Source organism: Oncorhynchus mykiss, chromosome 16 (genome assembly GCF_013265735.2).
Source record: "Oncorhynchus mykiss isolate Arlee chromosome 16, USDA_OmykA_1.1, whole genome shotgun sequence".
NCBI lineage: Eukaryota > Metazoa > Chordata > Actinopteri > Salmoniformes > Salmonidae > Oncorhynchus > Oncorhynchus mykiss.
In genome coordinates this window covers 54,798,677-54,814,627 of record NC_048580.1, presented here as the reverse complement: position 1 = coordinate 54,814,627, position 15,951 = coordinate 54,798,677, and the positions used below count along the sequence as shown (strand labels likewise).

At 44.8% G+C, this 15,951-nt stretch overlaps 1 protein-coding gene across 1 annotated transcript in view; it reads right to left on the bottom strand.

The window, feature by feature from the left end:
• LOC110492320 (cadherin EGF LAG seven-pass G-type receptor 3) overlaps nt 1-15,951 on the bottom strand; it is a 51,509-nt gene that overhangs the window by 5,897 nt on the left and 29,661 nt on the right. Inside the window, exons 14-29 of the mRNA XM_036947316.1 lie at nt 10,171-10,312; nt 9,469-9,589; nt 7,950-8,133; nt 7,592-7,693; nt 7,198-7,292; nt 6,907-7,116; nt 6,606-6,789; nt 6,160-6,309; nt 5,714-5,900; nt 5,291-5,458; nt 4,725-5,058; nt 3,980-4,154; nt 3,720-3,832; nt 905-984; nt 575-701; nt 347-466 (exon numbers count right to left, since the gene is read on the bottom strand). Of these exons, the coding sequence (XP_036803211.1) occupies nt 347-466; nt 575-701; nt 905-984; nt 3,720-3,832; nt 3,980-4,154; nt 4,725-5,058; nt 5,291-5,458; nt 5,714-5,900; nt 6,160-6,309; nt 6,606-6,789; nt 6,907-7,116; nt 7,198-7,292; nt 7,592-7,693; nt 7,950-8,133; nt 9,469-9,589; nt 10,171-10,312 (2,492 nt within the window). The remainder of the gene's footprint in view (nt 1-346; nt 467-574; nt 702-904; nt 985-3,719; nt 3,833-3,979; nt 4,155-4,724; nt 5,059-5,290; nt 5,459-5,713; nt 5,901-6,159; nt 6,310-6,605; nt 6,790-6,906; nt 7,117-7,197; nt 7,293-7,591; nt 7,694-7,949; nt 8,134-9,468; nt 9,590-10,170; nt 10,313-15,951) is intronic.

Genomic DNA, 15,951 nt, shown 5'->3' with positions numbered 1-15,951 from the left:
TTCAGGACTAGAGCACACATCAACATTCTTGGTCATACTGCGCTAGTGGAGTATGAATTAGTCAGAGCAAACAGCAACAATCATTCCCCAGATGAGTCAGTGGTAGAGAACAATTGTAAAGACAGCAGGCTAAGCACAGTGCATTGTGGAATGTGGGCCAAGTGAAGAGCCCTGAGGGAATCATGATAAGGGAAGACCAGGGTGTGCTGTTTTGGATTGGGGGGGGGGGGGGGGGGTGATGTGTGTGGTAGAATGGGGCCAGATGATGTACAGTGGATGGGTGGGTAGATGGGATCCTTGTTGGTGTAGTGGGCTGTGTGTGTGTGTGTGGGGGGGGCATGCTCACAGGGATCTGTGGGGCTCTAGGTGCGTCCTCGTCGGGGCTCTTCTTGCCCAGACATGACAACTTCCAGACCTCCTGCACCTCCGCGTTCAGCACCGTGAATACCAGGAACATAGCAAGACCCTGGGAGGAGGGGAATGTATACATTAACACACCACCAAGTACTCCCCAGGACTATAAAGCAACTCACACAGTCTAATAACACACACACACACCAGACAGGGTCAGTACCTGCAGTAAGCATAGTACAATGAAGATATAGTGGAAGGCCAGAATGCTGTTGTTGACAGCCATCAGCCCAAAGAACCAGGTAGAGGTGACCAGGAGCAGCAGGAGGATGGCACCGCGTATAGTGGCTCTGGAGAGACAGAAGGAAAAGGAAAAGAACAGAGAGAAAAAGAGAGAGAGAGCTTGTCAAACAGTGAGAGAGACAGAGAGGTTCTTTATCAAAAAAGCTTTAATGGCTGGATTCAAAGCTTTACTGTATTACTGCAATAGAATTGTATTCAGCAGAACCCAGCCATTTATATGTAATAAGTTCAACCTCTCTGGTATACTCACATGACAGGTAGTTTCTTGGTCTCTTTCTGGGAGGGGTTGCAGGACATGCGAGCCACAAGCAGAAACATCCCACCATTCATCTGCAAAAATGAGACAGCAATGAGACAGACATGAGACTAGCTCAAACTAGAACTACAGAGCTATAGAGGCAAACAAAGTGACTGACACAGAACTAGAGGTATAGAGGCAAACTAAGTGACTGACACAGAACTAGAGGTATAGAGGCAAACAAAGTGACTGACACAGACCTAGAGGTATAGAGGCAAACAAAGTGACTGACACAGAACTAGAGGTATAGAGGCAAACAAAGTGACTGACACAGAACTAGAGGTATAGAGGCAAACTAAGTGACTGACACAGAACTAGAGGTATAGAGGCAAACAAAGTGACTGACACAGAACTAGAGGTATAGAGACAAACAAAGTGACTGACACAGAACTAGAGGTATAGAGGCAAACTAAGTGACTGACACAGAACTAGAGGTATAGAGACAAACAAAGTGACTGACAGAACTAGAGGTATAGAGGCAAACTAAGTGACTGACACAGAACTAGAGGTATAGAGGCAAACAAAGTGACTGACACAGAACTAGAGGTATAGAGACAAACAAAGTGACTGACAGAACTAGAGGTATAGAGGCAAACTAAGTGACTGACACAGAACTTGAGGTATAGAGGCAAACAAAGTGACTGACACAGAACTAGAGGTATAGAGGCAAACTAAGTGACTGACACAGAACTAGAGGTATAGAGGCAAACAAAGTGACTGACAGAACTAGAGGTATAGAGGCAAACTAAGTGACTGACACAGAACTAGAGGTATAGAGGCAAACAAAGTGACTGACACAGAACTAGAGGTATAGAGGCAAACAAAGTGACTGACACAGAACTAGAGGTATAGAGGTATAGAGGTATAGAGGCAAACAAAGTGACTGACACAGAACTAGAGGTATAGAGACAAACAAAGTGACTGACACAGACCTAGAGGTATAGAGGCAAACAAAGTGACTGACACAGAACTAGAGGTATAGAGGCAAACAAAGTGACTGACACAGAACTAGAGGTATAGAGACAAACAAAGTGACTGACACAGACCTAGAGGTATAGAGGCAAACAAAGTGACTGACACAGACCTAGAGGTATAGAGGCAAACAAAGTGACTGACACATAACTAGAGGTATAGAGGCAAACAAAGTGACTGACACAGAACTAGAGGTATAGAGGCAAACAAAGTGACTGACACAGAACTAGAGGTATAGAGGCAAACAAAGTGACTGACAGAACTAGAGGTATAGAGGCAAACAAAGTGACTGACACAGAACTAGAGTTATAGAGGCAAACAAAGTGACTGACACAGAACTAGAGGTATAGAGGCAAACAAAGTGACTGACACAGAACTAGAGGTATAGAGGCAAACAAAGTGACTGACACAGAACTAGAGGTATAGAGGTATAGAGGTATAGAGGCAAACAAAGTGACTGACACAGACCTAGAGGTATAGAGGCAAACTAAGTGACTGACACAGAACTAGAGGTATAGAGGCAAACAAAGTGACTGACACAGAACTAGAGGTATAGAGGCAAACAAAGTGACTGACACAGAACTAGAGGTATAGAGGCAAACAAAGTGACTGACACAGACCTAGAGGTATAGAGGCAAACTAAGTGACTGACACAGAACTAGAGGTATAGAGGCAAACAAAGTGACTGACACAGAACTAGAGGTATAGAGGCAAACAAAGTGACTGACACAGAACTAGAGGTATAGAGGCAAACAAAGTGACTGACACAGAACTAGAGGTATAGAGGCAAACAAAGTGACTGACACAGAACTAGAGGTATAGAGGTATAGAGGTATAGAGGCAAACAAAGTGACTGACACAGAACTAGAGGTATAGAGACAAACAAAGTGACTGACACAGAACTAGAGGTATAGAGGCAAACAAAGTGACTGACACAGAACTAGAGGTATAGAGGTATAGAGGCAAACAAAGTGACTGACACAGAACTAGAGGTATAGAGACAAACAAAGTGACTGACACAGAACTAGAGGTATAGAGGTATAGAGGTATAGAGGCAAACAAAGTGACTGACACAGAACTAGAGGTATAGAGGCAAACAAAGTGACTGACACAGAACTAGGGGTATAGAGGCAAACAAAGTGACTGACACAGAACTAGAGGTATAGAGGTATAGAGGTATAGAGGCAAACAAAGTGACTGACACAGAACTAGAGGTATAGAGGCAAACAAAGTGACTGACACAGAACTAGAGGTATAGAGGCAAACAAAGTGACTGACACAGACCTAGAGGTATAGAGGCAAACAAAGTGACTGACACAGACCTAGAGGTATAGAGGCAAACAAAGTGACTGACACAGAACTAGAGGTATAGAGGCAAACAAAGTGACTGACACAGAACTAGAGGTATAGAGGCAAACAAAGTGACTGACACAGAACTAGAGGTATAGAGACAAACAAAGTGACTGACACAGAACTAGAGGTATAGAGGCAAACAAAGTGACTGACACAGACCTAGAGGTATAGAGGCAAACAAAGTGACTGACACAGAACTAGAGGTATAGAGGCAAACAAAGTGACTGACACAGAACTAGAGGTATAGAGGCAAACTAAGTGACTGACACAGAACTAGAGGTATAGAGGCAAACTAAGTGACTGACACAGAACTAGAGGTATAGAGGCAAACAAAGTGACTGACACAGAACTAGAGGTATAGAGGCAAACAAAGTGACTGACACAGAACTAGAGGTATAGAGACAAACAAAGTGACTGACACAGAGTGAGAGGGAGACAGTACCAGGATGACGATAGCGATGGGTCCAGCGAAGCTCCAGATGAGTTTGTCATATATGGAGATCCAGCAGAAGTCTGGGTTTCCATAGCCCTCAGGATCCAGCCCTACCGCCAAACCTGAACACAGAGAGTAAGATGTGTGTTTCACTTTGTGTTCTTACTGGTATCCGTGAAATCCATTCTAAAACAGGTCTCTGTAGGGAACTGCGTGTGTGTGTATGTGTGTGTGTGTGTGTGTGTGTGTGTGAGTGTGTGTGTGTGTACCTGTGATGATGGCAGGCACGCCCCATCCGATGGCATAGTAGAACCTCATGGCTCCGTAGTTGATGTTGCGTGCCTCTGTCTGCATGCGGTAGATATGGAGCCCCTCCACAAACAGCCAGGCAAACGTGGCCATGAACAAATAGTGCAGCAGGATGGCCACCACTGTACACAGGAACTAACAGAGAGAGAAGACAGTCAGAGTCATGTATAGAGATTATGTTATGACAACTTTCAATGTATTCATATGGGTCTGTAGACGAGTTCAGTGACTATTTGCCCATTGGGCTTCTATTGGTGAGTTTGGCCAAAATTTGTTTAAGGCCTTTGGCTTTCAGACCAGTTAGAAACCATTTACTGGGAGAGAGAAAGTATGAAACCTGGTGTTATACTGTCAGCATCACAGTGCAAAACACCAATGAACACCAAGGCAGTGTGCACCCAGCCAGACATTTTGTCCACCCACTCAAACAGAAAACCTTTCAGTCAGTTTGACTGGAAATTATCCAAACTGTGTAGATTAGCTAGTTAAAAATAATAAATGGGATATTAAAGGTCATTGAAGACAATGATATAACTGTTACTGTACATACGATACACATACGATACACAGTTGGAACACAGTTGGAACAGTTGTTGAACATACCAATGCATACTGTGCCACCTTGGCTGGGTGCACACACACCCATGCACATAAATACACATAGCCCCCCCCACACGCACACGTAACCCACCCACCCACACATACCTGCTGCTCGGTCTGGTTGATGCCGAGCAGGAAGACGAGCTCAGAGAGCAGCATGGCGGCGGCCATGTTGGAGTGGATGGAGCGGGTGTTGGACTTGAGGCCTCGGAGGCAGGACAGCACTAGGACGGTCAGCAGCAGGGCCAGCATGGACACAGACAGGGAGAAGTAGGTGACCAGGGCCAGGGTCTCCAGATCCCCCTCCAGCTGTTCTCTCTGGGAGCTGTCCATCAGGACACCAAAGGTGCCCAGCCTCTGACACTGGCAACGCACGTGGGATGTGTTCCTGTATACTACGATGCAGTCCCTCACTGTCCAGCAACCTCCCACCTCCAACCTGTAGAGAGAGAGGGGTGGGGTGAGAGAGACAGAGAGAGAGCGTCAGAGTGAGAGAGAGAAGGAGCGGATAGGGGGAGAGAAAAGGTGGGTGGGAGAAAGTCAGGATGAAGAAAAGAGATGGGTTGAGTGAGAGAAAGATAACGGCATCAAACACACTACAACTCCCAGCTGACAGTATCTATTTCCCATAGAGCACAAGCCCCCCTCAAGTCATGTAAAGCTCTTCTCACGGGCTGCTGTGGTTCCACTGGACACACAGGGGCTTGCTGCGGTTGGTGGTCTCCAGCAGGCGGAACTCCAGCAGCAGGGGCGAGTCCAGCGGACCCCCGACAAACGTCTGGTTGTTGTAGATGGACACACTGACCACTGGAGAGTTCATCACTGGATGTCTGGGGAGTCTAACGGAGAGGAGGAGTGACAGAGGAGAGAGGGGTGAGGGAGAGAGATCATTTGATTTAGTAGGACAGACTTAATAGCCCAAACACTGTTTTATGATTCACCAAACACACAATACTTTTGGCACAATTCCAATGCTGTGCTTTGAAAAGTCCAATGAAAACATAAATAAACAGTCACAAATACACACTCCTGGTAAACCAGATGTCATGAGAGAGACAGACACTGGAGGGCAGGCACATACAGTACACACACACCTGACTCCTCGTCGGTCAGTGTGGTACTTGGGGGGGAGTGCTGCTCCAAGGCTACGATAGATCAACATGATGACAATGGTGACAGGCGGCTCCAGTAGCGAAACAGAATGCCTGGCTGCAGCATAGTCTTCCGTCTGATTGGCCAACGTACTGACAGGGGCAGGAGCTGTGTTCTGTGAAGCTGAAACTGGAAAATGCACAAGGCATAAGAGAAGTGGCATAAGGTAGGTAGGCGCATGTGTGTGTGTGTGTGTGTGTGTACAGTATGTGTGCTTGTGTGTACAGTATGTGTGCTTGTGTGTGTGTGTACAGTATCTGTGCTTGTGTGTGTGTGTGTACAGTATGTGTGCTTGTGTGTGTGTACAGTATGTGTGCTTGTGTGTGTGTGTACAGTATGTGTGCTTGTGTGTTTCAGTGGCTGTGGTGTATGTGTGTGTTCTCCTTACGTTGGTGTCGTTGTGGCACCAGAGCAGCAGGGGGCAACACCACATGTGTGTGGGGGTCCCAGAGAGCCTGGCCGCGGAACAGAGGGCTGTGGTAGCGAGGGAAACGTCTGCGCACGTGGGTGTGGTTCTCAACACGGTCCAGGTTCATCACTGAAACACGAGCATACACACAGTCCATGACTCCAGGTTATACCACACAACATAACAAAAATAACCTGATGAACAATGTTGTTGTTCACTACTCAGCAATAAAACAAGTATTAAAGTCAAGGTCGGTCGTCTGTCATCAGTGTGTGGTTTTTACACTTGTTTTTGATATTTATATATTCCTGCCTGGATCTCTACATGTACTGCTGTGAACAGGGTTCTCTCCTTTGTTTTTACACAGGAAAAGGACTAGGGCTAAGCACTTGCATGGATCGACTACTTGACCAAATAAAGCTCACCGATGTTGGGGGTGACCAGAGCCACGGGGTTCAGGTAGGTGAGCTTCATGTTCTGGGCCAGGGTCTGGGCATACTGTTCCAGCAGATCAGCCAGCCCTCCTGCCCCTCCCTGGGCCTGGATCTGGGCCCTCCATAAACTTGCACTGCCTGGACCCAGCACCGCACTGCAGCCCTGCAGAACATTCTGGAGACGGAGGGGGAGAGGGAGATTCAGTTCCTACGCACAATCTAATAAAACAGTGACTACATTTTCCAAACTCCACTAAAAGGTTTTACGAGCATGTTGCCAGGCAACCCTCACCTCGTTGAAGTGTGCGTCCTGGGTGGCAGTCAGGCCGAAGCCCGTCTGCAGACTCTCGAAGGTCAACAGGCGGGACAGTAGCCGCTCGGCAATCTGGAGGTCATTTCCATAGAGACGAGGCGTGGCCTCTGTGACATCACGGAGCTGGTGGGCCAGTTTCTTCTCCATGATGGTGCTGAGCTCTGTCTCGTTCCGCTCAACCGACTCCAGCTATGCACACACACACACACTATGTTAGACACCATTCCGTATTTTACAGTTCCAACTAGTATGAGCAATGGGTATTCTTACTGCTGCATTGAGCTCCACAAAGGGAGGAGAGGTACAGTTGTAGAGATCTGGCTCCAGCCAGCCCCTCTCCACATCACAGTGTCTGATAGCAGCACCTGGAGAGAACAGACACAGACACTAATATAATGTATAACACATCCACAACAGTAAAAAGCAGCACAGGGGATACAATCAAACACAGATACTAGGTTTCAAAGGAATGGGGCGTTTATCTGCCTATAGTCAGTATAGATCATGAGTCTTCTAATGGGAGATGTTATCATCTTTCCTTCTGTGGAAGATTCAGGAAATATACAGTATACTGAACAAAAATATAAATGCAACAATGTCAAAGACTTTACTGAGTTACGGTTCATATAACTATAGAGAAAGTGTAGAGTGTTGAGGGACTGACCCACGGATCCTTTAGGACAGGACACGGCTGCTGGCAGGTTGAACTTCGTCCTGGGCCACCAGATACCCAGGGTGATGGTCTTAGGACAGCCGTCATAGATGACTAACAGAGAGAGAGAGAAACAGGGGAAAAGACTGTATGAATCAAAATAAAACCTGTGTATAAAGGCAATGAAAATCTCATACTAGTTTGAGAGGAGAGAGGTTTGACAAGGAGGAGATGTTTTTGAGAGAGAAAGAGTCTTACAGCAGGAAAATGAGTGAATCAGAGAAGCACAGAGAAGATGAGAGAGAAGACATGAGAGGAAAAGAGAAAGAGAAGATCACAGGTAGGAGGAGAGGAATCCCCTCGGTCTCACCTTCGCAGCCCTTCTGTGTGACTTCAGCGAAGGGGTTGTCGCACATGTTGCACTGTCGGCCAATCACACCAGCCCGACACTGGCACTGGCCACTCTCTGGGTCACATGACCGGGAGAAGGAGCCCACAGGGTAGCAGTCACAGGGCAGGCAGGAGTCACTGCCCCGCAGGTGGTAGTGGAACTCCTGACACACAGATATATACACAGAGATAGGTACACAGAGACAGACACACATATACAGAGATATAGACACAACAGAAACAGATATACACCCAAACACATGTAGACATAACATTCAGACCAAAGACAACCACATCCAAATACACAAAGAACAGACATAGCAAAGTCACATATATATATATATACACGCAAACATTCACATATACAGGCATATACATGTACATAGACGCACACAGACAGATACACAAAAGCGCACACATCAACATGAAAAAGAGAGAGGGGAAGATGAAAGCGGACAGATTGACAGAAAAGAGAAGGATTTAGAGAGAAAAAGAGAGACATACAGAGACATGGACAGACAAACACAACAAAAATATTGTCAGGTGGGCGTTTAGAAATGTGTTTTTTTATCCGTTATTTTACCAGGTAAGTTGACTGAGAACACGTTCTCATTTGCAGCATCGACCTGGGGAATAGTTCCAGGGGAGAGGAGGGGGATGAATGAGCCAATTGTAAACTGGGGATTATTAAGTGACAGTGATGGTTTGAGGGCCAGATTGGGAATTTAGCCAGGACACCGGGGTTAACACCCCTACTCTTACAATAAGTGCCATGGGATCTTTAATGACCTCAGAGAGTCAGGACACCTGTTTAACATCCCATCCAAAAGACAGCACCCTACACAGGGCAGTGTCCCCAATCACTGCCCTGGGGCATTAGGATATTTTTTTAGTCCAGAGGAAAGAGTGCCTCCTAGTGGCCCTCCAACACCACTTCCAGCAGCATCTGGTCTCCCATCCAGGAACTGACCAGGACCAACCCTGCTTAGCTTCAGAAGCAAGCCAGCAGTGGTATGCAGGGTGGTATGAAACACCAGTATGCTAAATCTCATTTTAGAACAATTCAACATTTAAATTACAATACTCAATATAATACTATAATACTATACTGTGAGAAAACTGAGCTTCTGTACTGCCCTTAAAACAGGATTTAAGATGGGGTCACAGTGTGGAGGGTGGTATGAGGGATAAGGGGGGTCCGTGGGCATTAAGAGTGTCAAGGGTAATGGGGTTGCTCAGATTACAAGGTGAAGCTGCTGATAATGCCTCATAAGACAATGCCTGTTTGATAGCAGTGTCAGGTTAGGATCAGTATCAAGGATTAGGGTCACAAACAGGGATTAGAAAACAGTAGGTAAGGGTGATGCTGAGGTATATAAGAGCATGGATCAGTGCCTGGGATTGCGATATGAGTTGAATAACGGTAAGAGTATTTACTGCAGATATGTGTGATTGCGCGCGCGCGCTTGTGTGTGTGTGTGTTGTGGCGGGCAGGTCACCTTGCAATGGCAATGGCCACTGGTCTTGTTGCAGTCGGGGTCGAATCCTTTACTGGTGTTACAGTGGCAGGGCCCACATGCTGGAGAGCCCCACCAACCACGTGGACATTGGTGGTCAATCCTACACAGGCACGCACGCACACACCCACACACACACACATGTTAAAAGTGGTAGTTCTCTCAATTTCAGTCCCTGTCTGCTATATAGGCCACAGTACCTAGATCAAAGGGAAATTAGGAAGTGACAAATCTGTGAGACCTAAAGCTGGGAGGGATTTCACATTGGGGTGGGGTGACACCTGGGTCACATATAAACACTGTGTTTTATCATCACAGAGAAACTTAAATCTACTCTCATCCTCTCCTGGGGATTAGGGCATATCTGCTGAAAAACAAGGACAACAAAATCCACATTGACAGATAGACAGAGCAGAGCACTGTAACACTGCTGTCTCACCCCAATCTCAGGTACTGCTATGATGTACTGTTACTAACATTAGAAACACACACAGACATTTGGGGCTCAGTAATATAGTTGGGGTTCAGTCATCTGAAGTTGATGTATAGTTATAGTGTTTATTGACCTGTTTCCATAGTCACAGATGGAGAGTATGTTCATAATATTAATGTATTTAAAGTTGATGTATAGTTGACACACTGACCTGTGCTGATCTACAGTTGATGTAAAGTTGATAGACTGACCTGTGCTGACAGTACTGGCCATAGTGGTTGTCTCCACAGTCACAGATGTATCCGTGTGATGAGCTGGGCTTCCTGTGGCACTTGGCATCATTCTCACACGGGTTCAGCTGGCACGCTTCTATGCAGCCCTTACCATAGAAACCTACAAAACACACACACAGTCATTACCATGGGAACCTACAACACATGTACGCAGTCATTACAATGGGAACCTACAACACATGTACACAGTCATTACTATGGGAACCTAACACACGAACACAAGCATTACCATGGGAACCTACAACACATGTACGCAGTCATTACCATGGGAACCTAACACACGAACACAAGCATTACCATGGGAACCTACAACACATGTACGCAGTCATTACCATGGGAACCTAACACATGTACACAGGCATTACCATGGGAACCTATTACACATGTACACAGTCATTACCATGGGAACCTATTACACATGTACACAGTCATTACCATGGGAACCTAACACAGGAACACAGTCATTACCATGGGAACCTATTACACATGTACACAGTCATTACCATGGGAACCTATTACACATGTACACAGTCATTACCATGGGAACCTAACACAGGAACATAGTCATTACCATGGGAACCTATTACACATGCACAATTTGATATAAAAAGGGAGTGGCTCCTAATCCGTGACTGGATCTTTTATTTCTGAGGCTTCATATCTGTGAGTGCGCAAATTCTCACAGTATCTCAAGAGAATTTGGGACTTAGATACATAGCTAGTTAAATAAAAGGCAAAAATATGATATTTGCAAAGTCACTAAGCAAAAAAACTACCAAAACAGCAATAGCCACTACAATGTCAAAACATGAGTTCAGTACCATTTGCTTGATTTTATGGACCCACGACTATGGTGTATCAACATTAGCATGCTAGCGATGCTATAAAATGTTTTTAGAACTAACCCTCACTGTTCTATACTAAAAATATATAAATGCATGTTTCATGAGCTGAAATAAAAGATCCCAGAAATGTTCCATACTCACAAAAATATTCTTTCTCTCAAATGTTCCATACTCACAAAAATATTCTTTCTCTCAAATGTTCCATACTCACAAAAATATTCTTTCTCTCAAATGTTCCATACTCACAAAAATATTCTTTCTCTCAAATGTTGTGCACAAATTTGTTTACATCCCTGTTAGTGAGCATTTCTCCTTTGCCAAGATAATCCATCCAGCTGTAAGGTGTGGCATATCAAGAACCTGATTAAACAGCATGATCATTACACAGGTGCACCTTGTGCTGGGGATAATAAAATGCCACTCTAAAATGTGCACATTGTCTGAGACCAGCCACCCTGATGAAACTGTGGGTTTGCACATCCTAAGAATTTCTGCACAAACTGTCAGAAACATCTCAGGGATGTGCTCCGGACGCTTTCCACATATAAAATGTAAAAAAAAAAAATGAAATGGTTGCGTTAATGTCTTTAATAATATTTTTTTTACACTAGTGTTAGCTTGCTAGCTAGCCAGCATTAGCTACCTAGCTAGCAAGCTCTAATCTAGTCCAATGGAAACCGATGCAACCCTGCTGGCTACATGGCTAGCTTTGCATGTATGGCAGGACCAGTGTTGTCAAAGACAGTAGAGACCGCCTCTGGTGCTGTCAATATTACAATCAGGACGGACTGTTCTATGGGAGGCAAAAGCACCGGCACATACACAGATGCAGCTCTCATTCATTGCAATTATATTTTATTAGCTGTAGTTAATCATAGTCAATACACATAAATTCACATAGCTATGAGTGAGCATGTTGTAAACTGTAAAGTATCTAGCTAGATGTGTCATCGCCATTATCTTGCTATTGCATAAAAAAGTGCATACAACAAAATATATCTCACTACGTTGCCTATTTAGTCAACAATTTCTCTGACATTTGGCTCGTAGTTCTTGAACAGGAAAGAAGTGGAGACAGTTTTTAGTGACCTACCAGATCACAACAAACAGAACTGCGAGGGGGAGATACAAATTATGGTTAGGGAGAAATCAACCATATCACCACTAGGTATCATCATATCCCCAATAATCAAATTGATTTCAACAGTACTTGATATAGAGTCCACTAGCTTGCTGCACTGGTGTAAAATGTCTATTGCATATGATTTGTATATAAACCCATTTTGGAAAACACTTATGGATCTCTTAGGCACACATACATCTATGTATTTTCTCTGTATACTGATTAGAAAACTGACTCACATTTCTGGGGTGAGGTGGGGCTAACTAAATGATAAATGGCAATCCAGGAGAAATGTAAATACTGCATCCTTTGCTGTATGAACTGCCTTCTTACACTAACATCAAATCAACATCACCAACAATGCAGTTTTAAGAAAAATAAGTAAAAAATAACATAATTAAAGAGCAGCAGTAAAATAACAGTAGCGAGGCTATATACAGGGTACAGAGTCAATGTGCGGGGGCACCGGTTAGTTGAGGTAATTGAGGTAATATGTACATGTAGGTAGAGTTAAAGTGACTATGCATAGATAATAAACAGAGAGTAGCAGGAGCATAAAATAAAGGGGGGGGGGGGGGACAAATAGTCTGGGTAGCCACTTGATGAGCTGTTCAGGAGTCTTATGGCTTGGGGGTAGAAGCTGTTAAGAAGCCTTTTGGACCTAGACTTGGTGCTCCAGTAACACTTCCCATGCGGTAGCAGAGAAAACAGTCTATGACTAGGGTGGCTGGAGTCTGACAATTTGTAGGGCCTTCCTCTGACACCGCCTGGTATAGAGGTCCTGGATGGCAGGAAGCTTGGCCCCAGTGATGTACTGGGCCATACGCACTACCCTCTGTAGTGCCTTGTGGTCGGATGCCAAGCAGTTGCCATACCAGCCAGTGATGCAACCAGTCAGGATGCTCTCCATGGTGCATCTGTAGAACTTTGAGGATCTGAGGACCCATGTCAAGTATTTTCAGTCTCCTTATGGGGAATAGCCTTTGTCGTGCCCTCTTCACTAATGTCTTGGTGTGTTTGGACCATGATAGTTTGTTGGTGATGTGGATACCAAGGAACTTGAAGCTCTCAACCCGCTCCACTACAGCCCCATCGATGAGAATGGGGTGTGCTCAGTCCTCCCTTTCACGTAGTCCACGATCATCTCCTTCGTCTTGCTCACATTGAGAGAGAGGTTGTTATCCTGGCACCACACGGCCAGGTCTCTGACCTCCTCCCTATAGGCTGTCTCATCATTGTCGGTGATCAGGTCTACCTACCACTGTTGTGTCGTCTGCAAACTTAACGATGGTGTTGGAGTCGTGCCTGGCCATGCAGTCGTGCCTGGCCATGCAGTCATGAGTGAACAGGGAGTAGAGGAGGAGACTGAGCACGCACCCCTGACGGGCCCCCGTGTTGAAGAGCAGCGTGGTAGATGTGTTGTTACCTACCCTCACCACCTGGGGGCAGCCCGTCAGGCAGTCCAGGATTCAGTTGCAGAGGTTTTGCTTCAGTGTTGCTTGCCTAGAAGCGAGCATAGAAGTAATTTAGCTCATCTGGTAGGCTCATGTCACTGGGCAGCTCGCGGCTGTGGTCCCTTTGTAGTCTGTAATAGTTTGCAAGTCATGCCACATCCGACGAGGGTCGGAGCCGGTGTAGTACGATTCAATCTCAGTCCTGTATTGACGTTTTGCCTGTTTGATGGTTCGTCGGAAGGCATAGCGGGATTTCTTATTAGCGTCCGGGTTAGAGTTTCACTCCTTGAAAGCGGCAACTCTACCCTTTAGCTCAGTGCTGATGTTGCCTGTAATCCATGGCTTCTGGTTGGGGTGTGTACGTACAGTCACTGTCGGGACGACGTCATCAATGCACTTATTGATGAAGCCAGTGACTGATGTGGTGTACTCCTCAATGCCATCGAAAGTATCCCAGAACGTATTCCAGTCTGTGCTAGCTAAACAGATGGGGGATGCAAACAAGCTTACATGAAACCATTCATGAAGACAAACGATCTGAAGCAAGCCTGCTGAGTATAAAAAATAAAGATAACTATAGAATCACACAGAACTGATGAAACTCTAGTGCATTTGATCTGGGTATAGGAGGACATCTAGAGGTCACCAGGTTTTTCATCCTCTGTCACAAGCTATCATAATGTGTATTGCCCCTTCACAAGCTTGATGTTGGGTCCCCTTTCCTATGGACAAAAAAACAACTAGAGATTTTACGAACTATTGTGGAATGCAGTGATATATATTGATACTTTGCAACATGTATTGTTATTGACTAGAACAAAATATAATTAATTGTATGAGCTATGCATCTGTGTACCCCTCTGCTGCTGACTGAGAGCAGTCTGTTCTAGCTAAATAGACGAGGCAGTCCAGTTCCAGAGAGGCAGTCCATTCTGCATGCCTTCTTGACTTCGATACAATGTGTCGTCATGCATTTGTGCATGCACACTGGTAAATGTCATAGCTATCACGCTAGCTGACTTAGTTAGCTCATCAACCAGTATTTTCTTTGCCATTTCTGCATGATGGTACTTATAAATTAAAGTCTTGAATCGCCCTCACTGTCACCACTGCTGGTCATCTAGCTAGCCACATGGCCAGCAGAGTTGCATCGGTTTACACCTACAAGAGCTGGCTAGCTAAGAAGCCAACGCTAGCTAGCTAACGCAAGCTGATTATCATGTAGCATGCTGACTAGCGTCGCTAGCATGCTAATGTCGATACACCACGATGTTGTGGGTCTGCAAAATCAAGCAAATGTTACTGAACTTATGACAAAATCATGTTTCAACATTGTAGTGGCTATTGCTATTTTGGTTGTTTGTTTTTTCTTTAGTGACATTGCGAATATAATATTTTAGGCATTTAACTACCGGTATGTATCTAATCCGGTTTTGGCATGAGAAAATGAGTGAAGTTCCAATTTCCCAGAGAATTTGCAAACTCAAGATACAGAGCTTCAGAAATAAAAGTTCTGGTCACGGATTAGGAGCCACTACCAATAAAAAAAACTGTCCACTGAAACCTAAAACAAATGCAAGTCGTAAGTTTACATACACTTAGGTTGGAGTTATTAAAACTCGTTTTTCAACCACCTCACAAATGTCTTGTTAACAAACTATACTTTTGGCAAGTTGGTTAGGACATCTACTTTGTGCATGACACAAGTAATTTTTCCAACAATTGTTTACAGACAGATTATTTCACTTATAATTACAATTCCAGTGGGTCAGAAGTTTACAAACACTAAGTTGACTGTGCCTTTAAACAGCTTGGAAAATTCCAGAAAATGATGTCATGGCTTTAGAAGCTTCTGATAGGCTAATTGACATAATTTGAGTCAATTGGAGGTGTACCTGTGGATGTATTTCAAGGCCTACCTTGCTTCTTTGCTTGACGTCATGGGAAAATCAAAATAAATCAGCCAAGACAAACTGTAGACCTCCACAAGTCTAGTTCATCCTTGGGAGCAATTTCCAAATGCCTGAAGGTACCACGTTCATCTGTACAAACAATAGTATGCAAGTATAAACACCATGGGACCACGCAGCCGTAATACCGCTGAGGAAGGAGACACATTCTGTCTCCTAGAGATGAACGTAATTCAGTGCGAAAAGTGCAAATCAATCCCAGAACAACAGGAAAGGCCTTGTGAAGATGTTGGAGCAAACCGGTACAAAAGTATCTATATCCACAATAAAAAGAGTCCTATAACGACATAACCTGAAAGGCCACTCAGCAAGGAAGAAGCCACTGCTCCAAAACCACCATAAAAATG